The sequence below is a fragment of the Marmota flaviventris genome, chromosome 8, assembly GCF_047511675.1.
Source record: "Marmota flaviventris isolate mMarFla1 chromosome 8, mMarFla1.hap1, whole genome shotgun sequence".
Taxonomy (NCBI): Eukaryota; Metazoa; Chordata; class Mammalia; order Rodentia; family Sciuridae; genus Marmota; species Marmota flaviventris.
In genome coordinates, this window is record NC_092505.1 from 41474306 (window position 1) to 41497496 (window position 23191).

The 23191-nt window shown below is 34.4% G+C and overlaps 1 protein-coding gene across 1 annotated transcript in view; it reads left to right on the plus strand.

The window, feature by feature from the left end:
• Vps8 (VPS8 subunit of CORVET complex) overlaps positions 1 to 23191 on the plus strand; it is a 252940-nt gene that overhangs the window by 120625 nt on the left and 109124 nt on the right. The window contains exons 28-35 of the mRNA XM_027951524.2: positions 1474 to 1545; positions 6226 to 6345; positions 7527 to 7583; positions 11708 to 11790; positions 12832 to 12916; positions 13999 to 14097; positions 18323 to 18412; positions 22522 to 22568. Coding sequence (XP_027807325.1) covers positions 1474 to 1545; positions 6226 to 6345; positions 7527 to 7583; positions 11708 to 11790; positions 12832 to 12916; positions 13999 to 14097; positions 18323 to 18412; positions 22522 to 22568 — 653 coding nt within the window. The remainder of the gene's footprint in view (positions 1 to 1473; positions 1546 to 6225; positions 6346 to 7526; positions 7584 to 11707; positions 11791 to 12831; positions 12917 to 13998; positions 14098 to 18322; positions 18413 to 22521; positions 22569 to 23191) is intronic.

Genomic DNA, 23191 nt, shown 5'->3' on the forward strand with positions numbered 1-23191 from the left:
AAGAAGCTGGGGCAATTCAGGGCCCATTTAAAGACCAGCAAGTATTTTGGTTTGAATAGAACTCTGAGGTACTCCTAAAAGTTCATAGCTATGAAATTCCATTTTGGGGGAAAGGTAATCTATTGGGATGATATATGGTCCATTGTTTTGTTGTTATTTTGGTACCTGGAATTGAACTCAGGGGCACTCGACCATTGAGCCACATCCCCAACCCTATTTTGTATTTTATTTAGAGACATGGTCTCACTGAGTTGCTTAGTGCATTGCTGTTGCTGAGGCTGGCTTTGAACTCACAAATCCTCCTGCCTTGGCCTCCTGAGCTGCTGGGATGGACCGTTGTTCTTGATTCAAGAAAATAGCAGTAACTTATTGCTGGGTGGATTTAAACATTTCTCAGACCCAAATGTGCTAAGTGAAAACAATAAGAAAGATCTTGAAATTTTCTGTCAATTTCTTATATAGGACACATTTTAATTTCAACTATTGGATAATGGATACAATTTCAGTTCCTTCATGTATAAATCCTGTATGTTCTAGGTATTTATGTGACATCCTGTTATCATATATTGCCAAACAGAATCTGGTGTAGTCATTTTCTTTGATACATGTTATATTTAAAATATATTTGGTCCATTTAAGCAGGAATATAAAATAAAAAATACTTTATTTGGCAATGATTTGAGATTAAGATATCTAATCTTTGTAAGTAGAGTTAAAAATTTTAACATTTAGACATTTTTACCATAATAATCTGTCTTTGAATATCCATTTTTTCTAAATTGTCATGTAAATTATGGGAGTTATTTTTCATGACAATTAATAAGCAGCATTTCAGTTGTTTCTAAGTAACAGATTGAATGTTGTCTGAGTCTGTGGCATTTCATCCATCTGTTCTGACCTTTGTTTCCAAATTTCCTCTTGCCATTAGTGTTCTTTCTTTTCTTTATACACTCATAGCCTTCTTTGGGATAGCGTTACTTTTTCAAACACTTCTTGGTTGTATGATAACCACTACGTATACATATACACATATATATACATATACATATATATATACATATATATATATATATGAAATATATAAATATTTCTTAGTGACTGATTTTTTAAGAGAGAGAGAGAGAAATTTTTTTTAATATTTATTTTTTAGTTTTTGGCGGACACAACATCTTTGTTTGTATGTGGTGCTGAGGATCGAACCTGGGCCGCACGCATGCCAGGCGAGCGCGCTACCACTTGAGCCACATCCCCATCCCCAGTGACTGATTTTTTTTTTTTAAGGTCTTAGAAATATTAAGCACTCTAACTTTTTACTTGAGTTCCTAAAAATAACTTATCATTAAAGGTGTATAAGAAAATGTAGAGTGGTTATCATATTTGAGAATTTACTTGGATTTTATCCACAAAGAATTTAATATGTTTCCTTTTCAAATTTGCAAGTAATAATTACTTTTAAACATTTCTCCTTTTTAGACTTTTGAAGATTTTAAAAATGACAAGCAAGCTGTGGAATATCAACAACGCATTGTGGATATTTTGTTGAAAGTAAGCATTCAATGATTACATGTCTTTGTATTTATATTTATAAGACAAGAGAATTGAACCATTTTATATCAGGTTCTAAAATAATCTTGTTTAGTGAAGTTATTTGTTGCAACATGTCTTATAATTTTATTATGGTGTCTTGGTGCTCAAGAGCTAAATGGAATATTCAGCATTAATATTCTGTTTCAAACTGGATACTGGGATACAGAATACTACTCTTGAGAAGTGCACATAATTCTGTGTTATGTGATCATGTGCTTTGAGAAAATAATGTGAAGAATGTTCAGTGTCTTCCAGCATCATTTCATTGCTATGGTGGTGCCATATTTTTACTGTGAATCTGAGACGATAGGTGACACTTAAGAATTATTTTAGGGGGCTGGGGTTGTAGCTCAGTGCTAGAGCATTTGTCCAGCATTTGTGAGGTACTGGGTTCGATTCTCAGCACCATTTATAAATAAATAAAATAAAGGTCCACTAACAATTAAAAATATATTTTAAAAAAATGATTTGAGGAATATAGAGATGACCATTAAAATATGAATTTTACTAGATTCAGTAAAAAGCTATTTTGAGATTCATATTCTTGCTAATGAACAAATGCAGAGACAGATTCCCGTCTTTCCCATCTGCACAACTTCCTGTAGGCTTTTTGTTGGAAGCTTAGAGTTTTTATTCTGTTCATCTGGCTGTAAAATGTAGGTTTCTTCCTCTTAATGACTTTAAGATTATTTTGGAAAAGAGACAGAATTAAAATGTTCTCTAATTGTGTATATCATTTATGCATGTATGTACCAGTGTATTACATTTATACTAGTTTTTTATAATATTCAAAGCACATTTATAGCATATACATTATCTCTTTGAACTGTTGATTAATCTGAACTCTATTTATTAAACTTGTAAGATAGGCAGTGATGAATATGAGAATAGTGTTGCTAAATTCCCAGGTAATTCCAGTTTAATCTAGATGGTTAGTATGGGAAAACTTCACCTGGATTCCCCAGGGACCTTTCTAAATGATCTCTCTATTCCTAATGTTGCTCCTTCTCTAATATTCTTCTGTGGCTTCCTGTTAGGTCAGTTGGATTTAAGTTCTGCTATGATTGAGAAAAAACACATAATGGTCATATTTTAATTGTGATATCATCCGTGGAAATTTTTTTTCTCATATAAATTTGGAGGTAGGCAATTTAATCTGGTAGAATAGGTTTGCAAACTTAATCAGGGATTCATCTTCCTTCTGTCTTACTATTATACTTAGTACCTGATTTCTGTCTTTTGGTTCAAAATGGCTGCTCAGGTTCCAGCCATCACCTCCACATTCTAGCCAGCCTGGATACAAAAAGAAATTCAGAAGGAAATGTGTCCTGTCATTAAGGAAGCTTCTGAACCAAAGGCTGAATGTTTTATCTGATATGTGGGTGCTGATTCACAGTAGTCGGGGGAGGGGGATAGAGGAACTTTGTATTATACAGAGGGGAGGGAGTCATCAGAGGAGAGGGGGCCTGGGGGTAGGAATGATAGTAGAATTAATCGGACATTATTGCCCTATGTGCCTATATGATTACATGATCTGTGTAACTCTACATCATTTACAACCAGAAGAATGAAAAGTTATATCACATATATGTCGAAATGCATTCTACTGTCATGTATAACTAATTAGAACAAATAAAAAGTTAAAAGAAAAAAAAAGGAAGCTTCTGAGAGGTTGTATACTATAATTCTGCTTGCATCATAATGTCCAGAATTAGGGTAGATGGCCCTTAGCTGCTAAGAGAGACTGAGATATGTAGTCTTGTGTTCTGGTTAACCACAAGCTTATCTAAAAATTAGGAGTTCTGTTTCTAAGTTGGGAGGGAAGAATAGTTGTTGGACCATGTTTTTATTTCATAAGAAAATGACAGTCTGGGTACTTTATAAAGAAAAGAGATTTTTTTTTAACTCACAGTTTTGGAAGCTGAAAGTTCAAGATTGGGTGACCCCATTTGTTTCATCTATGGTGAGGGCCCCCTTGGCTATGTCACGGTATGGTAGATGGGACAGAGGGAGTGTGCAGAAGAGGGAACGATCACATGGTAAGTCAGGAAGCCAGTGATTTGGGGTCAGGCTCACTCTTAATATTGATAATATTTGCCTCAGGTCAGTGAAGAGTGAACTTTGGAGATTATTTTTCTCATTCTGGTAATGGAATTGTACTAACTTGTTAAAGCATACTTTGGAGAGAGGCGATGAGAGTAGGAGTACAGGCAGTGACCAGAGAACAGGCAAATGGGCATCATTAAGTGTGATGGCTGCAGACACAGAGGGAGGAAATGCTTAATTCATGATTTCTTACAAGATTTCCCAGGAAATTTTATAAGTACAGTCTCTGAATTATTTCAAAGGTAGAAAATGGGGAATTTGTAAGATGATAACCAATAGAGACTTGCTGAAGTGGCAAGGAAATTGGCTGTGAGTTGAAACAGTTATCTTAAAAGGTGTTTGTAGGGTCAGACAAGTTAGGGGCTTCCACTTAAAAAGCAAAGGGCTAACAGGAGAGAAAAGCAGCAGTGGGGCCCCAAGAGTATAGTCCTAGAAAAGGGACCTGCACACTGAGATGGTTAATGGCTGAGGACTTTAAAGCTGTGGAAAGCTCTTTGAATACTCTGGACTGGAATGTATATGTGTGCATATGGATATGGATAGAAAGGGATTTTACAACTTGAACTGTGCTTGTACTCTGATAATGGTTATACGGTTGAAGAAGGGGTGATTGCTGGGCTGAGACCTATTGATAGGTAAAAGTGACAGATATGCTGCCAGAAAAGGCAGATCAGGAGCCAGGCCCTGGGGAGTGCTATATAATAAGATTAATCTTACACTTCACTTTGAATGGAGGATAGAAGAGAGAGTGTGGAACTTCTTAACAGGTGTGCTAGGGTACTATACCCTAATTTGTGATAGAATTGCCCCCATGAATTCAGCTAGCCCAAAATAATACAGATCTTCCCTCACAAATTTCTGCATTCTCTCTTTATTAATGGCATCATATGCTACTGGTCAATAATGCTCAGATCTGTCCTTTTTTACTGTTCCTTTAATGATACACTTAGGAATCCTGTCCTGTCTCCTCTCTCTGCAGTGCTTTGTACCTGTTCCTTGTTCCATTTTGGTGCCATTGCCCCAGTTCAGAACCCCTTTTCTCTCCGTGGGACCTTTGTAGTCACTTGCGTGTTGGTATCCCTGCCTTCTCTTTCTTCCTTCTGATATTTTTCCTGTATACTACCAACAAGATACTTTCTTAAGTACAGTACTGATCACAATCTACTTTCCTGACTAAACACATTTAGTAGCTCTTCAGTTTTCTTTTTTTCCCATATTTTTTAAAAAAGTATTCTTTATTTGTTTTTTTCTAGATATACATGGCAGTAGAGTGTATTTTGACATATTATACATACACAGAGTATAACTTATTCTGATTAGGATTCCCATTCTTATGGCTGTACATAATCCATGTATTTCTATTGGTGCATTATCGTTGTACATAAAGGTGGGATTTGTTGTTGCATCTTTATATACACACAACAGAACAATATAATTTGACCAATACCATTTCCTGGTATTTCCCTTTTCTTGTGTCCTGGTCCCTTTCCTCTATTCTACTGATCTCCCTTCGATTTTCATGAGATTACCCACTACCTTTCTTTTACTTTTTCCTCTCTAGCTTCTATGCATGGCTCTCTAATTTTCTGTAGACTAAATTCAGATTCCTTAGGGTGACAAGTCTTCTTAGCCTGATTTTTCCTCTCCCTTCAGGCATGCTGCTGCATCATAATAGAACTTTACAGTTTCCGGAACAAACTGTGTCCATGCTGTTGCTCACACTCTTCTTTCTGCTGACATTTCCCCTGCCAGAGGTTCTGTGTGGCTTTTCTGCTTAGCTTAAAAGCTGTTTTTCTCATTTCTTCTCAAATTCCTTCATAAGCCAATTCAACTAAATTTTCTGCACTGTAAAATTGTTTGTGCCCTTATAATAGTGTAATTGTATAATGTCTTTTATTTAATGTGTTTACCCATCTTGCCTTCTTTTCTAGTTCATAATTCCCTTAAAAGCTCCTGTCAGAGCCCCTGGGGATTCAGGAAATGAGGGCTGAATTAAAGCAAAGTATTGACTGGAATTTGGTTACTCTGTGTGGTTGTAAAATATCTGTTGTACATAATAGCAGCTCAAGAACTGTCTAGTAACAAGGCAGGCCGGCTGTAACTGACTTCTTTTTCTGGGGTGCCTTCACTGGATGGTTATCTCATTTTAAACCCTAAAGCAGCTCTCTTCATCTCTTGTTGATAGACAGATTTTTAATAGGGTTATTTAAATTTAACTTTACTAGAATTCTATAAGAATTCCAGAGGGAAACATGATTAATATTTCTTTGAACTCTTATATCCCCTCTTTAACAATTTAGTTCTCTTTCAAATTGTGCTAGATATATGCTCAAAATCACTAAAATGTTTTCCTTTCAGAGCATGCAAGTAGTTATGCTCCTTCTCTGAATGGTATTGAACTAATTTTTGCACAGTCAATTAAAGAATCTTTTCATGAGTCTTTAGTAATGAGGCTCCCCCCTTCTAATTGTATATTTTTATTTGTATCAAACCAGATAGTGTATTGAATAAATGGTTTCTTTGGCTCACCAGGTTATGGTGGAGAATTCAGATTTTACTCCCTCACAAGTAGGGTGTCTCTTTACGTTCCTTGCTCGACAGCTTGCAAAACCTGACAATACCTTGTTTGTGAACAGAACCCTCTTTGATCAGGTAAGTGTCTTAAAAGTGAGGACCAGAATTTTTTCTCTGTTTACTGTTCATAGAAAGTATACTGGATTGCCCTGTTTCTTAAAATGACAGATTATTAGATAAATGTCTTATCAAGGACAGGTATGTTAAGGTTTTGGATCTAAATTCTGTGTGTGTGTGTGTGTGTGTGTGTGTGTGTGTGTGTGTCTGTCTGTCTGTCTTAATGATGTGTTCTAGGTAATAAGACTTTGCCTAAACACTTGGTATTATGGGAGTGTGATTATTAGAGATTTTGTTTTCTCATTTATTTTCTTGCTGTAAATTACCTAGAAATATTGGCTCAAGATATTTCTGATTTAAGAATTACCTCTTCAAGCTGGGCATAGTGCCACACACCTGTTTTCCAGCAACTTAGCAAGGTCCTAAGCAAATTTTTCAAAATGAAAAATAAAAAGGACTGGGGGATGTAGCTCAGTGGTTCAACTGAAAAAAAAAGTCACCCCATCATTATTGGTAGTAAGACTATGTTAATGAAAAGATTACTTATGGAAAAGCTAAAGGTATTACTTACTTACTGAAGGTATCTTCTAATCTCCCTTAAATATCTCCTACATATCCATAGGTGACAAAGAAAACACTTTTGGTGGGAGAAAGTAGCCCATAATGACTAACATTTTACTGAGCCCTTCATAGTACCAGGCACTGTTCAAAGCTTTTAATGTACATGTTTAACTCAATCTTCCTAATGATTTTGAAATAGGTGCAGTTATCCTCATTTTACAGATGATGCCTGGAGAGGTTAAATAACTCACCCAGTCATACTTAGTGATATTAATAGTAATGCTATTGTCATGTATTGGTAAGGTTAGGATTTAAATCCAAGTGTCCAGCGTAAGGTCCATGCTTGCTCCATTTATGGAATCCAGGAACTTAAGGTGTACAGCTGACACTGCCTTCTAGCTGTGTTTCTGAACAATAAAGAAACATGTGCATTTGGCACATATGAAATGGTTTGCATGCTTGACTTTGATGTTTTCATGTACTGGGCAGTTGGTTGGGAAGGTCCTGCATATTGTGATATTTGTTATGGCCAAGTGTGAATAAATTTTTGATATTGAAAAGATAGTTATTGCTGTTTCCATTATGACAGTGTTATGGTATGAGTGCTGATATTCAGTAAAGATTACCTTTTCTTTGGCCAGGTGCTTGAATTCCTCTGTAGTCCTGATGATGACTCCCGACACTCTGAAAGACAGCAGGTTTGAACTCCTAGAATTTATTTTACTAAAGGATGGGGAAAAAGTCAGAGTAAGCCAGAAAGAACTCTTTTGTGTTAGGCCTCTCTAGACAGAAGGGAGAAAGGACTTGTGCCAAACTGTAACTCTAAACTAAAGATAGTGGCAACCAGAAAATAGTGTGGGTGCATGTGTAAGGAACTTATATCAGACTAAATACCTAGACAGGGGCCTGACTTGCATACAGCATGACTCCAAAGAGAATACTTCATTTTTGCCTTTGTGTAACAATAGTTTGTACCTGCTGTCCTCTGCATTCCACCAGTATCATCAGTCTAGTAAACACTGCTGGTTGCTCTGGCCCTGAACCAAAAAGGCTACAGGATTCTTTATGTTGGCACACTAAATTTTGGGAGTTCCTTATGTTCCCATGCTTTAGGGTTTATCATTCTGCGGACTATAATCTTTCTTCCCCTCCATTAGTCTCTCTGAGATAACGACTGATTACCTCTTCCCTCTGTTCATGCCACTTTGTTGAGGGTCCTTTCTTGGAGTAAAATTCTTTGAAAGCTCATGCATTGTAAAGCTGAGCACTAAGAGACTCAGCCTACATAAAGTTGATAGCCAAACTTTGTCAGGTAACTAAACTAAAAAAGTTAAGTATTTTGAGGGTTGTGCTGACTTGTTGTAGTTGTAGTGCACAGCCCACAAGTTGAGACTCAAATGAAGAGCATAAAATTACGGCAGTAACCCCTTTGTCTGCACAGCTGTGTCCCAGTGATTACTGCAGACTATCTTAAGAAAGAACAGCTGCTAAGGTGTTGTTTACCTCATAAATTATATTGAACTAATAATATTGAGGGTCCCCTCATTTTGTCCTTGTTTTCTCTATTGGCAGCAAATGTAGATCATGGTATGCATGATATTATCTAAATAAAATGATAAAAACATTTAATATAATAACTAAACAGAAAGAAAAGCCAAATATATATATATATATATATATATATATATATATATATATATATATATATATATATATATATATGCCAAACCTTGGAATGTTATCATAGTAATTAATTAATTAATTACTGGGTGTCCTCTTTGAGATTATCTAGTTCTCCCCCTTGCCTCATTTTAGAAACATAAAAACCATTGAAGTAAGTTGTTCAAGGTCATAGTTAAGATTAGAACAGAACTTCTTCTAACCCAACACTCATTCTCTTGTTATATATCAAATTTTGTTTATGAAGTATTTCTTAGTATATTTCATTGGTATGCTGATAAATGCTTAACAACTGCTTCTCCAAATATACTTCTGACATGAATGAATATTGGCTGATATTTTCACTTATGTAAATAACCAAGATGGAAGTCAGAAAGCATGTCAGAACTTTACTCACTCATCAGTGAAGTGCTTGCTGAAATAGAAAAATTTTTGAATATTGGACAAATAATGCCTCAATATTTTGTTTTATTCACAATGCAGTGCCTATAGACATTCACACCTTTTAAGTTTAATTGCCTTATTAATATTTTTATCACTTTCTTAACCAGGGATTTGTAAACTTTCTCCATAAAGAGCCAAAGATTAAATATTTTAGATTTTGTGGGACACACACACACACACACACACATATATATATAACCAACCTTCCCTCCTTCCTTCCTTCCTTCCTTCCTTCCTTCCTTCCTTCCTTCCTTCCTTCCTTCCTTCCTTCCTTCCTATCCTTTTAAATTTTATTGTTTAGGGCTGGGGCTGGGACTCAGTGGTAAAGCACATGTGAGGCACTGTATTCAATCCTCAGCACCACATAAAACAAATAAATAAAGATGTTGTATCCATCTACAATTAAAAAAAAATTAAATGGAACATTTAGCCAGATAAGAAGGTTCATGTCTGTAATCCCAGCACCTGGGGAGGCTGAGGCAGGAAGATTGCAAGTGCAAGACCAGTTTGGGCAACTTGGTGAGATCCTGTCTCAAAATGAAAAATTTTAAAAAGGGTTGGGGAGTAGCTCAGTGGTAGAGTACCCTTGGGTTCAATCTTCAGTATCAGGAAAGAAAAAAATAACATTTTAATACCATTTTGCTGATTTGTAGCATTTGCCGATTTCCATGGTTTAAGTACTGTCACTGTGGCTGAATGAATTTACTAAAGTGTTGTCACTGAACATGGAGTTGAAAAGATGCACAGTAGCACATTTATTTATAATATTTCTACCATTCAGATGCAGTTATAATCGATGTAAATAACCTCAAGTGTATATAATATAAAATACAATAAAACATTTAGGAATGGGTGACTTTTGAATATCAGTTATCTTTGTTTTTAATTTATTTAATTGTTAATATAATTTGATTTTTCATAGCAGCTCTTTTTAATAATGAGCTTGCAAAATTCTTGAAAATTTAACAGTTTCAGTGTATTGCTAAGATGAACTTCTCCAATGACATTTTTATTATTGTATTTCAAATTGGCACAGCAGATACAATTCACTTCATATTTATTATACATAACAGTACATTATGTGCTCCAAATGGACTAAATTTGGGTTCTAAAATGTACAATTTGGATAGTTTTTATTTAATTTGAAAATAATAAAAATTTATTGTTAAAAAAATAATTTTGTTAGGTAGTTTCTTAAAGTTCTGAGAATAGTCACGTTACTTTGGATCCTGAATTTAGATGCCAGAGAGACCTTTCTCATACTGTTCTAATGACTGTGTAATGCCTCAGTTGTTTTTTGAGGTTTATTTAAAGTATTGATGAACCTTGCTCAACATTCTAGTCCTTTTTTTATTCATTTACTTAGGATGGTAAAAATTATATGAGCTGCAATATTTTTTTATTGTTGTAAAATATACATAACATAAATGTACCATTTTAAGCATACAGTCCAGTGGTATTAGGTATATTCACATTGTTGTACTATCATCATCACAATCCATTGCCAGAACTTTTTCATCTTCCCAAACTGAACTATTTACATTAAACAGGTACTCCCCATTCCTTAATCCCCCATCCCCTGACAGCCATCCTTCTACTTTCTGACTTTGGATATTCTTATTCTAGATTTCTTACATAAGTGCAGTTATACAGTATTTGTCCTTTTGTTTTTAACTTATTTCACTTATTAAAATATCTTTGAGTTTATCCATGTTTCACCATATGTCAGAATTTTCTTCCTTTTTTAAAGCCAAATAATATCACATTGTATGTATATACCACATTTTGTTTATCCATTCACCTTTGATGGACCTTTAGGTCATTTCTGTATTTAGAATATTTTGCATAGTGCTATTATGAAAAAAAAAACAATGTTTTGTTTTTTAGAATTAGCATGTAAACATTGATACTTTATGTGGACAACAGATTTTTTTTTACTTACTTATTTATTTATTTTTAATTTTCAGTGGACACAATATCTTTTTTTTTTTTTTTAATGTGGTGTTGAGGATTGAACCCAGCGCCCCGCGCATGCCAGGCGAACATGCTACTACTTGAGCCACATCCCCAGCCCTGGACAACAGATTTTAAAGAACCATAAGACATAAAACTGTCAATAGCCGGCCACAATGACCTGTAATCCCAGCGGCTCATGGGGTTGAGGCAGGAGAATCTCAAGTTCAAAGCCAGACTCAACAAAAAGCTAGGTGCTAAACAACTCAGCGAGACTCTGTCTCTAAATAAAATACAAAATAGGGCTGGGGATGTGGCTCAGTGGTCGAGTGCCCCTGAGTTCAATCCCTGGTACCACACTGACACCTGCCCAACACCCACCCCCACCGCCAAAAAATAAAAAAATAAAGTGCCAAGCAAAAACTCACTTCTTAAAAAGATGTATACTGACATTTTTAGCTTTGAGATCAAATCAGTATTCTAACAAGGCTTTATTTGCAAATATTGTAACATTCTGGCAATGTTTGAAAAGCAGAGCTATCTATCTATTATAAGAATTTTAAATACAGTATGGTCAACATTTTAATGGCAGTAATCCCATGCATATGTGAAAGTGAGCCAAAATACCAAGTAAGAGTATAAAAGAAAAAAATGCTATGGTCTGCATGGTTAAATGGATCCTTATAAAGCTAGTAAATAAAAATAAATTCCAAAATGTTTTTACGCATTTATTTTAAATGTACAGGTTCTTTTAGAATTGCTGCAGGCTGGAGGTATTGTTCAATTTGAAGAGAGTCGACTCATCCGTATGGCAGAAAAAGCTGAATTGTAAGTTGATTTGAAGCCATATATTAGTTTTCCATACAACTATTAAGTTATATTCATCTAACTCGATGCCCAGTTTATTGATGCATTGCTGCTTTTTTAATTAAGAAAGGTTATACAAATAACAACACCACCAAAAATTGATACATTGCTGCTTTTTAAATTAAGAATGGTTATACAAATAACAACACCACCAAAAACCTAAGTATGAAAGTTTCGGCCTTCAGTTGAATTCTAGAAATTGGTAAAATTTGTAGGAATTTATGAGATAAATTTAAAATGTTTGCTTTTTATATTTGTTTTAATATGAAAGCAAAACTGCAGTCTTATAATGTTTTATTATTTTAGATTTTTAAGACTTAATATTTCATGGTGTTTTATAAATTTTTCTGACAATTATATAGAATAAAAATAATGCAGAATTTAACATAGTAAATAAGATGCAATATGCTAACACTTTTCTTTGCGTAGTTCATTGAATGTTTTGACATACTTTGAACAGAGACTTCACATAAAATTTTTGCATATTATTTATTAATAGCTAACTTTTTGATTCTTATGTGACATATTGTTTTCTTAACATTCTTTGTACCCAGCTTTGAAATTTCTTATAAACATAGCATTCAGAAGCATCTTAAACTTATTATATATTATATATTATTATTATATGTAATATTATTATATTAATATATAATTAATATATAATATATTATATATTCATCTCCCTTATATATTTAATGAAAATTGAGTATCCCTTCTCTGAAACACTTAGGAGAGGAAGTGCTTTACATTTTAGAATTTGAAATATTTGCATGTGCCTTACCTATTGGGCATTCCTAATATGAAAATCCAATATCTGAAATGCTGTGATGTCAAAAACTCTTTAAGCCTTGTAGATTAAGAGTGCTCAAACTGTATAATTTTATTTAACAATAAATCACATTATTAATTTTAAAAAATATTAATATGTATGCTATGAGATAGCAATAAGCTAATAACCACCTGCCTGTATGGTACACTGAAGTTTTTCCTTTTACATTCTAGCTATCAAATTTGTGAATTTATGTATGAGCGAGAACACCAATATGACAAAATTATTGATTGCTACTTGCGTGACCCACTGAGAGAGGTAAGTTAAGAGACTTCTTTGCTCTTTTTTCTCAGTCCTCCTGCCTTTATCACATAGAAATAACTATTCATTAGAAATACTTAGACATATGTTTGCTGACCCAAGGTTTTCTTCATTTATTCACCAGTTTTTACTGAGTCTCTGGTTTAAGCCAAGTCCATATTGATAATTAAAAGAGAGAGAGTTCCTGCAATTTTCGAATTTAAAAATTTAGTAATAGAGACTGGTAACAAATAAAACCAAGTATAAAATTATAAATTATGATAGGTGCTAGGGAAGAGAAACTGGGTACCACTTTGAAGGATAATGGGGAACTGACTTATATAAAGAAGCCAGAAAAGTAATCTCAGAGAAAGTGACGTATAAAGTGAGTTTTGGAATTTGAGAAGCCAGTCAAGCAAAGAGCCAAAGGAAGAGTGTTCCAAGATAGGGAACCATATATGGAAAGATCCTGGGATGAGGGGAAAAGACATGTTCAGGGAACTGAATAGAGATCATATAGATGAAATGAAAATCAGTATAGGTGGAGCATACTAGACAAGAGCAAGAAGGTTTTTTTGCCAGGAGGCGGGGGCCGGTACTGGGGATTGAACTCAGGGGTACTCAACCACTGAGCCACATCCCCAACCCTATTTTGTATTTTCTTTAGAGACAGGGTCTTACTGAGTTGCTTTGCACCTTGCTTTTGCTGAGTCTGGGTTTGAACTCCTTCCTCAGCCTCCCCAGCCACTGAGATTACAGGTGTGTGCCACCTTGCCCAGTGCAAGAATGTTTTGAGATGAAATTAGCGATATAAACAGGGATCACTGGAAGCAAAAATATTATATTCTCCAAGTAGTTAATTGAAAAAGTTAATAAATCGAGACCAAAATGAATTGGAACAGATCTGTAACTTCCAGGAGTCTATCCTAGACTTTAATTACTCTTCCTCTTTAGTGTCAGTTTTCCATCAGTTAAATATCTATATTAAATGGTTTTCCGTCTCCAAATAATAAATATTTACCAGGACTAATACAGATAATAGTGACAAAATATTACTTGAGTGAATTAATGAATAAATTATATCATCTTGTGTTGTTCAGGAAGAAGTCTTTAATTACATTCACAACATCTTATCCATTCCCGGCCACAGTGCCGAGGAGAAGCAGTCTGTGTGGAAGAAAGCAATGGAGCATATTGAGGTATTGATTCAACACAACTTTTGAAACTTCCCCATTTGAGTTAATTTCCCAATTAACTTTATGCTAACTAAGGAATGGCAGGTATCATATTATTGCATTGATTTACTTGAGGATCAGAAGTCTTTTTCACATTTAAGCAGATCACATATGAGCTTCTAAAGTGAAACATCTGGTTTGAAAGCTGGGACAGTCAGTTCTGAGGTGTGTGGTCTGTAATGATCGCCATACTCTTTTAACTATAGGATTGATATATATTATTGAATGTTATTTAAAGTTATCTTCCTACTAACAAGATAAATAGATCTTGGTGAAAGAACCCAATGAGACCTTCCTCCAGTGTTGAGTTTTATCTTTTTTTGCATTTTGTATTCTTTTTTGTCATCCTCTTCAAGTCTCCACAGTCACAGCAGGGCTAATCCTTTATTTTTTCTTATCTGTATTATGCAGTGGTTTGAACACATGGACTCAGGCATCCAGAAGTGAAGCTGTGTCTCTCTGCATAATGTGAAACATGATGAATTAATCAATGAGCAAACAAATTACTCAGCAGAAACTTACCCTGAAGAAACAAGAAGTATTTTTGCTACACAACAATTATTTCTGCTGACTATTTTTTCTACATATGTATATTTTTTTACCTTGAGCCTTTACATGTCTCTTAACACCATGATTACAAGTATATGGAGTTTTTGTTGAATAATTTTTGTTGTTTCAGGGTTGCCCAGACACCTTTAGGAGTTTAATATTTTAATGTTTTAGTGATTTTTAAGCCATTCACAGATTGGGTTTGTGGACTCTTGGTTAAGAATCTCTAGTTCAGATGGTTCTCCCAATATGGACAAGATATATCATTAGGTTTTTAAAAATACTTTTTATTTTTCTGAATTAAAAAGTCAGAAAAGAGGGGCTGGAGTTGTGGCTCAGTGGTAGTGCACTTGCCTGGCATATGTGAGGCCCTGGGTTCCATCCTCAGTACTGCATATAAATATTAAAATGAAAGATCCATTTACAACTAAAAATATTTTTTAAAAAGTCAGAAAAGAGTATAAAATATAGTTTAATAAAAAATTTAAAAGCAAACATTCTAGGTCCAAATAAAGACTAAAGTACATCTCATACTCTAGACTCTTCCCTTGTATTCTTTCCTGATCCCAAACGCCTGCCTCCTTGTTCCCACCACTATCCTCATTATCCCAGTTTTTGTGATAATTTCCTGCTTTTCTATATACTGTTACTGCATCCACATGCATCCCTAATTGTGTTCTTGTTTTACATGCTTTTGAACTGTACTTAAATGAAATTATACTCTATTTTCTGATTTATTTTTGCTTTATATTTTGTTTAAGAAGTTTGGACCATTTCTTGCTTATTGTATCATATTTCCTTTTATAAATATGTCACAATTTATTCATTTTACTGTTGATGGACCTTTGGTTGTTTCTGGATTTTGACTATTAAAAATAATCAGTGCACAGTTATTCTTAGGTATGCCTCCTGAGCACAGCCACATGCATTTCTCTAGGGCAGTGGTTCTCGGTCTGGTCTCAGACAAACATTACAACATCAGCTAAGAACCTGATAGACTTCAGACTTCCTGAATGATAAACTCTTGGGGTGGGACCCAGCAATCTGTGTTTTAACAAGCCCTCCAGCTGATTTTGGTGCATGATTACTTATAATCTCTGCTTTAAGGTATATAATTGCTAGTTAATTGAAATTAATACCTTAAATATTACTGGATGCCAGCATAATATGAGAGTTCTAATTCACTCTATATCTTTGCCAGATTTGAAAACTTTGTGAGTCTGGTGATGTGTAATGGTATCTAATTATGTTTTGAGTTTACATTTTCTTAATTGCTATAGATAGCCTTTCCCTGTTTAGTGGCTATTTAAATTTCCTCTTTGGTGATGTGCCTGTTGAAGTCTTTTGCCCAATTTTTTTTCAATTGAATGTCTTATACTTATTGATTGGTAGGATTTCTGTATGTATCATGGATGTTAGTCTTTTTTCAAAAATGTACTGCAAATATCTTCTCCCATTCACTGACTTTTTCCCTCAATCTTTTGTCTTTTTAAGAAAAGTGTTTTTTAAATAGTATAATCAATTATTCTCCTGTACTTAAAAAGATATCTTCCTTTATTATCACCTAAAACTTTTGTTTTGTTTGTTTTATAGTGGTGCTATGAATGAAACTTAGGGCTAGGGAAGTGCTCTGTCACTAACTCTTGGGTCTTTTTTTTTTTTTTTTTTAATCTTTAAATCTGGAATCCAGTTGAAAGCAATTTTCATATGTGATATAAAACTGGGATCTAGTTAATTTTGGAAGTATCCTGTTATTTTTAAGAAATACAAATGTCCTGTCTTCCCAGCAGCATTTATTATAACATGGTCATAAGTATATCAAGGATCTCTATACTTGGGCTGCTTTCTGGTCTTTCTGTTTCATTAGCCTCTTTGTCTATCTCTGCATCAGTACCATACTATTTTAAGATATATAGTATATCTCTATATCTTTAACAAGGTCGTGGCTAGTATAAACTTTGAATACTTTCAAGTACATTTTGGAATCAGCTGATAAAATTCCATAAAAAAAGAAAGAAAGAAATTAAATTTTGTGATTCTGGCTGGCCTTGCATTGAATCTGCCCATGATTGTGAAGATAATTAATTGATGCTAAAGAGCATCAATAAATTAAGTCTTCTAATCTGTGATTGTATGGTATAATCTTTTATGCAATATCTTTCTATAGTTTTTATGATTTTTCTCTGTAGAAATTTTCCATCCTTTGTTAGATTTACTGTTACAACTTCTTTGTGGGGGGTACTAGGGATTGAACCCAGGGATGCTGTACCCAGCCCACTTATTTATTTATTTATTATTTTGAGGCAGCATCTTATTACATAGTGGAGGCTGGTCTTCAGGTTTTGATCCTCCTACCTCAACCTCCCGAGCAACTGGGATTATAGGAATATGCTACTAAGGCTAACTACAACTTGGTATTTTTATTAATGCTTCTAGTAACAGTACTTTTGAAATGTTCACATGATGAAATTTGATCTGATGTTTCCTATAAGGTTTTTTTGTTTGTTTTTGGTTTTTGTAGAAGGTTCCTTAACATCCTGTGGATTTCTTTATGGATGGACTTTGAAATTTTTCACCTTTTCTATCATTCTGGTTTTTTTTTTCTTGTTTGTTTTGTTGATATTAAGCCACCCCTAAATTCCACAGGTAAATGCAATTTAAACCTGATATATTGTTTTTTTGTGTGTGTTTTTTGTTGGGTTTCTTTTTCTTTCAGGAATTTTGTGTCAGTATTCAGGATTAAGGTTGATGCACACTTTTCTTTCTTTTCTTTTTTTTAAATATTGTCCCATTATGTTTAGTTATCAAAATGTTGCTGACCTTACACAATAACCTAAAGAAGTTTTCTATTCTCTGTAAGAGGTTAATTAATGCTGGTGTTATTTCTTCCCTAAATGGTCACTAGAACTAAAAGGTGAGGCCATTTGGGCTTTGCATTTTCCATGTGACATGACTCTTGACTATTCATTTGATACCACTCATTTGATACATATGGTACAACTCTTGACTACTCTTAGTTTTGGTGGGTTTTTTTTCGTGTTTTTTTTTTTTTTAAGACCGAAAAGGTACAGCTGGGAAGGCAGAATCATAGATGTTAGAATCCAAGGATAAATCCTTTCTTTGATTTGACAAAAATAAGCCTCATTAACAGTAGTTAATTAACAGTGGTTGACGTTTTAGTCTCCTTAAGACTATAGTTGATTTCTGAAGATTCTTCCAGTTTAAATCCACAAGGCCCAGAGATAAAGTTTTAGAATTCTTAGGCAAGAAATTGCAACCATACTCTTTCTCATTTCTTTATTGCTTTAGGCTCAAGAGTTTAAATTTATTGACAGGGAAACTTTTGTTCTTTATGTTCATCCTATAGATATCATAGCCAGAATCCATAGTATTATAGTGCTTTCATTTCTAAGAACTCTGAATTACCCTTTGTTAAATTGAACTCTGAATTATTATAAGGTACACATCTAAATTTGCTCATTTGCAGTGTGCCCTTTAAACTGCAGCGCTAAATCAAGGTCTCCTGAAAAGCAATGTAAAGCTTTTGACAATATTGAAATAGGTAATCATAGCTCACATCTGTGAATATTCTATTTAAAAGTACCATTAAAAATGGATTTTTCTTTTCATTTAACTCCAGGAACTGGTATCCCTGAAGCCCTGTAAAGCTGCTGAGTTGGTTGCTACCCACTTTTCTGGACAGATTGAAGTAGTCATTAAAAAACTTCAGGTAAGCTCCTGTTGTGGCTCAGTGATAGAACACTTGCCTGGCACATGTGAGGCGCTGAGTTCGCTCCTCAGCACCACATAATAATAGATAAATAAAGGTATTGTGTCCATCTACAACTAAAAAATATTTTTTTTAAATTTTCAGGTAGATATACACACATATATTGGGCAAAAAGATAATAGTGGAAAGAAATGAATTTCCACCTAAGAACTTCTGATTGTAGTCATTTCTTAAGTTTATAGTTGCCACATAATAATCTCTATGTTGGGTGTGTATGTGTTTGGGAGTAGCTGTGTGATGATCTCTGAGTCTGGAAATGAAGGAGTTTGTCTTTGGGCATAACAAAGAAACATCTTTGGAACTGTAACCTGTACTTATTCTAAAAATCACAACTCATAGAAAATCCCCTCTTCTCTCCCTCTTATTTTGCTATAGGACCCACAATCTTATTCTCTTTTAGGTTTGTTTTACTTAGTTACTCACTACCATATGGCCACATGATAGAGGTAAGGAATAGACAATGACAGGGACATAAAACACAACACAGAATCTTCAAAGGGCAATAATAGTGGTGGGGATTAACTGCAAGGTAAAAACCAGAACATGAGTGAGTGGGAGATAGTTGGCATGGAGACAAAGGTATGGAAGTCATTGGTTTAAATTAAATACATGTTGCAGGGGCTGGAGTTGTGACTCAGTGGTAGAGTGCTCACCTAGCATGCTTGAGGCACTGAGTTCGATCCTCAGTACCACACAAATGTAAAATAAAGATATTGTGTCCACTTAAAACTAAAAAATAAATATTTAAAAAAATACATGTTGCAGCTCTACTCTGTTCCTCAGTGTGCATGAGGACATGAATAAGAAGACAGCCTTTCCTTTAATATTTTCTATGGAACAGAGAAGCATTTACATAACTATAATATAATGGTATAAGAGCTACCTTAAAGAAGAGATTGATGGACTATGAGAAAGTCAGACAAGGATTCCCAAAACTATCTGAATTGGGTCTCGAATAATCGATAATAGTTTTCCAAACAGAATGGGAAATGGCTTTGATAAAGTGATCTGGGCATGCGAAGACTTAAAGGAATAAAGCAGCCTGTGTGTTCAGAGTATGTCAGATCTGTGTGAGGTGTGATACGTGGAGAGCAACGGTGGGCTAGAGACACGTTGGAAGAGATAAGTTAAAATTACAGAGGCTGAAAATCTAGCTTTGGGCCTGATATCATATGTAATACTAAGAAATTTATACTTACTTTCTATGTGTTTAGGCAAAGGATGGCATCATTAGATCCATTTTGTAGAAAATTAACTCTGGCTTACAGTGTGGAGAGTGGAGTGGCAAGGAGAGCAAATGGAACAGAGAGAACAATTAAAAAGCAAAAGGTCTAGGCAAAAGATGTGAGGACCAGGACAAAGTCATTAGTAGTGAAGAGGACAGATTCCAGATGAAGTAAAATGTATAGCACTTTGAAATTAATTGAATATAATGAGACAATTTAAAAACAATTCCCAGATATAAGGCTTGATTGTCCAGCATTATGCCCATTTTTAACTCCGGGCAAAGACACATCTGTTAATTCCACAAATATTTATTCTGTTTGTCCAAAAACATTTAATTTCTATAAATACAATCACTGCTTCCAAGGAAGAAAATAAACTGAAAAGCAATTACAGATTCGTTTGACTGGAATGATGATAGCGTACTGCCCAGGATATTGAGAAAGTACATAGAGGGACAGGTGTTTTAGTCAGTTTTTTTTGCTGCCATGATTAAAGGATATGACCAGAACAAGTATAAAGGAAGAAGAGTTTATTTGAGGGCTCACAGTTTCAGAGGTCTTAGTCCATAGAAGCCGGCTCCATTCCACAGGGTTTGTGGTGAGTCTGACATCATGGTGGGAGAGTGTGGCAGAGGGAAGCAGCTCACATCACGGTGAAGCAGAAGCAGAGACTCTACTCCAAATACAAATATATACACCTAACCCACACCTTAATACCCACCTTCTCCAGCCACACCCTACCACTTCAGTTACCACTCAGTTAATCCCTATCAGAGGATTAAATCACTGATTGGGTTAAGATTCTTACAACCCAATCATTTCTCCTATGAACCTTCTTGTATTGTCTTACACGTGAGCTTTTGGGGAACACCTCACATCCAAACCATAACAACACATTATAACCAGTCTTTTGGGGGCTGGGAAGACAGATACTTCTGCTCACACCATTCCCAATCCCCAGAGCTTCTCTACCCTTTAAAAATCTGGTAAATCTTACTTGTTTTGATGGTACTGTCATCATTGCCCTTTAAAATGTAATATTATCAGTTTCAGGATTTCTTTTTCCTGTATTCTGTCTATAAGGATATTAAGAAATGGAGAGGCCTAATAATCAAATATAATGTCATTCATTACGTAAATATATAAAAGCTGAAGTGTAATGGATAAGAAAAAAAAGTGTCTATTTGACCATGGCCCATTTGCTGAGTATTCTTTTAAAGAAATTTTATTCTAGAGTTTTATTGATTGTATATTCTACACAGATCTTATAAAGTACCTTTACTTCTGATGAGAAGCAATGTGCCTCTGTCTAATAGTTTTCAGAATTCTTGAAAAGAAAATAAGTAAAAATGTTAAGTTATTTATAACCAGGAGGAAAGTCATGTAAAATAAAGCAAAGTGATGGAGAAAAGATAGGAAATCAAAGACTGATAAAGACTAGTAAGTATATATGTGTCAGGTTTGGGTTTTTTAAAAATTTTTTATTTTTTGCAGAATGATGATCGAATCCCGGGCCTTAAACATACTAGACAAGCACTCTACCATTGAGCTATATCCCCAGCACTTTTTAAAAAAAAAATTATTTTGAGACAGGGTCTCCCTAAGTTACCCAGACTGGCATCAAACTGGTGATCTTTGTGCCTCAGCCTCCCAAGTAGCTGGGATTACACATCGCACCTGGTGTGTCAATCTTCTTAAAGACTGAAATAAATAAATAAATAAATAAATATATAAAAATAATATATAAATTATATAATTAATAAATTAAATATTTACCTTTTTTGTAGTTGTACACGCTAACTTTATTTATTTATTTTTATGTGGTGCTAAGGATCGAACCCAGAGCCTTGCACTTGCAAGGCGAGCGCTCTACCACTGAGCCATGACCCCAGCCCCAAGACTGAAATATATTTTTAAAATTATATTCTATATGACATTAATTATTTTCACTTTGGAAGTCTCCTCCTTCTTACAGATGAAGGTTGAGTGTGTCATAAAAAAAAAAGATGAAAAACTAAGCATGTATAATTTTTATTTAGGTTCCCCAAAACTTAGAAACATGTGGTATAAGATGATTTATCTCATTTAATTCTCACTACTACCCTGTGCAGAAGGCAGAGAAGATATTGTTGTCTCTCTGCTCTCTGCTTCCTCATAAGGAAATTGAATGCTAACACAAAGTCATATAGCTAATGAGTGTCAGAAGCAGAACCCAGATTTTATGGCATATTGATTGCAGACACATTGCAATTTGATTGCTATATCTAATGTATCAACAGTGTATCAACAATGAATATGTATTGTATGAATGACTATTATATCAACAGTGAATTTGTCTTGATGGTGTTTGTTAATTTGGGCCTCAAACTCCCACCCTACCTAAATAAACTAATTCCCAGCAGCCTGTTGACACAAGGAATACAGGTAAGGCCGTTTGAAACCTATCAGTGCCAGGAGCAGAGCAATTCAAACACCTGCCATTTGGAGGGCCTCATTCTGGGAACAGCTCAGGAGTTTTTCTTAGTAGGAATCTTTTTTTTTTTTTTTTTTTTTTTTTGAGATAACAAGTTGTATCTCTTTTGCACTCAAAATTGAATGTGTGACAATGATTTGAACTGTTGGAAGGACATAAAGGACCTCCAGATGATTCTTTAGAATTTCTTAGAACCTCATAGAGGCTTAATGAAATGGGAAGATATGTATAGAGGCTTAACAGAATGTTAAGCATATATGTGTATTTTTAAGAGGCTGTCTAGAGTAGTTCATAATTTGGAAAATTCATTTTAGTACTTAATTATATTTTTTTATTGTTTTTCTCTTCAGAACCAGGTTTTACTTTTCAAATTTTTGAGGAGTCTTCTTGACCCCAGGTATGTTAATAAACTTTAGCTTTTCATAATATGTAGATGAGAAATAAAAGCAAATAAACTGAAGTTAAGATAATATTCAAAGTATCTAAATAGTATAATTAGCTCATGATTTTTAATATCAGAGTAACTATTACATAGATTAATTTGTTCATGGTCTCAAAATAGGTATCGCCAGTTATATTCTCTTTCCACTTGAAGGTGAGCATGTGTAATAAGTTCTCATCAATGTAAATGAAAACAATGAATCCATTTTTGAGGACATGCTTCAGGAAGAATTTGATGATCATATAATTATTCCCTTTTCAACCTTAGCTTCACTCCTGCCTGTTCCTTATTCTTTGTGGTAAATGAATAGCTTTACTTTTAAAAAATATATAGTTCCAAGCCCACCTCTAAATCTATTATTTTTAAACTCTCACTTGATATGTTTAGTGCTGAATAACTTCCTAATGGTAGGGAAAGAAAGTTTAAATGTGTTTTTCACCTGTTACTGTAGAACTTACCAAATAAAAACAAATCCTAGGAGATGATGAAATTATTAGGCAAAGAGCTTTGCATGTGGGATCTTAAATTTTTACTGACTAAGTGGAGTACATTGGGAGTTCATTGTAATAATGTGTAAC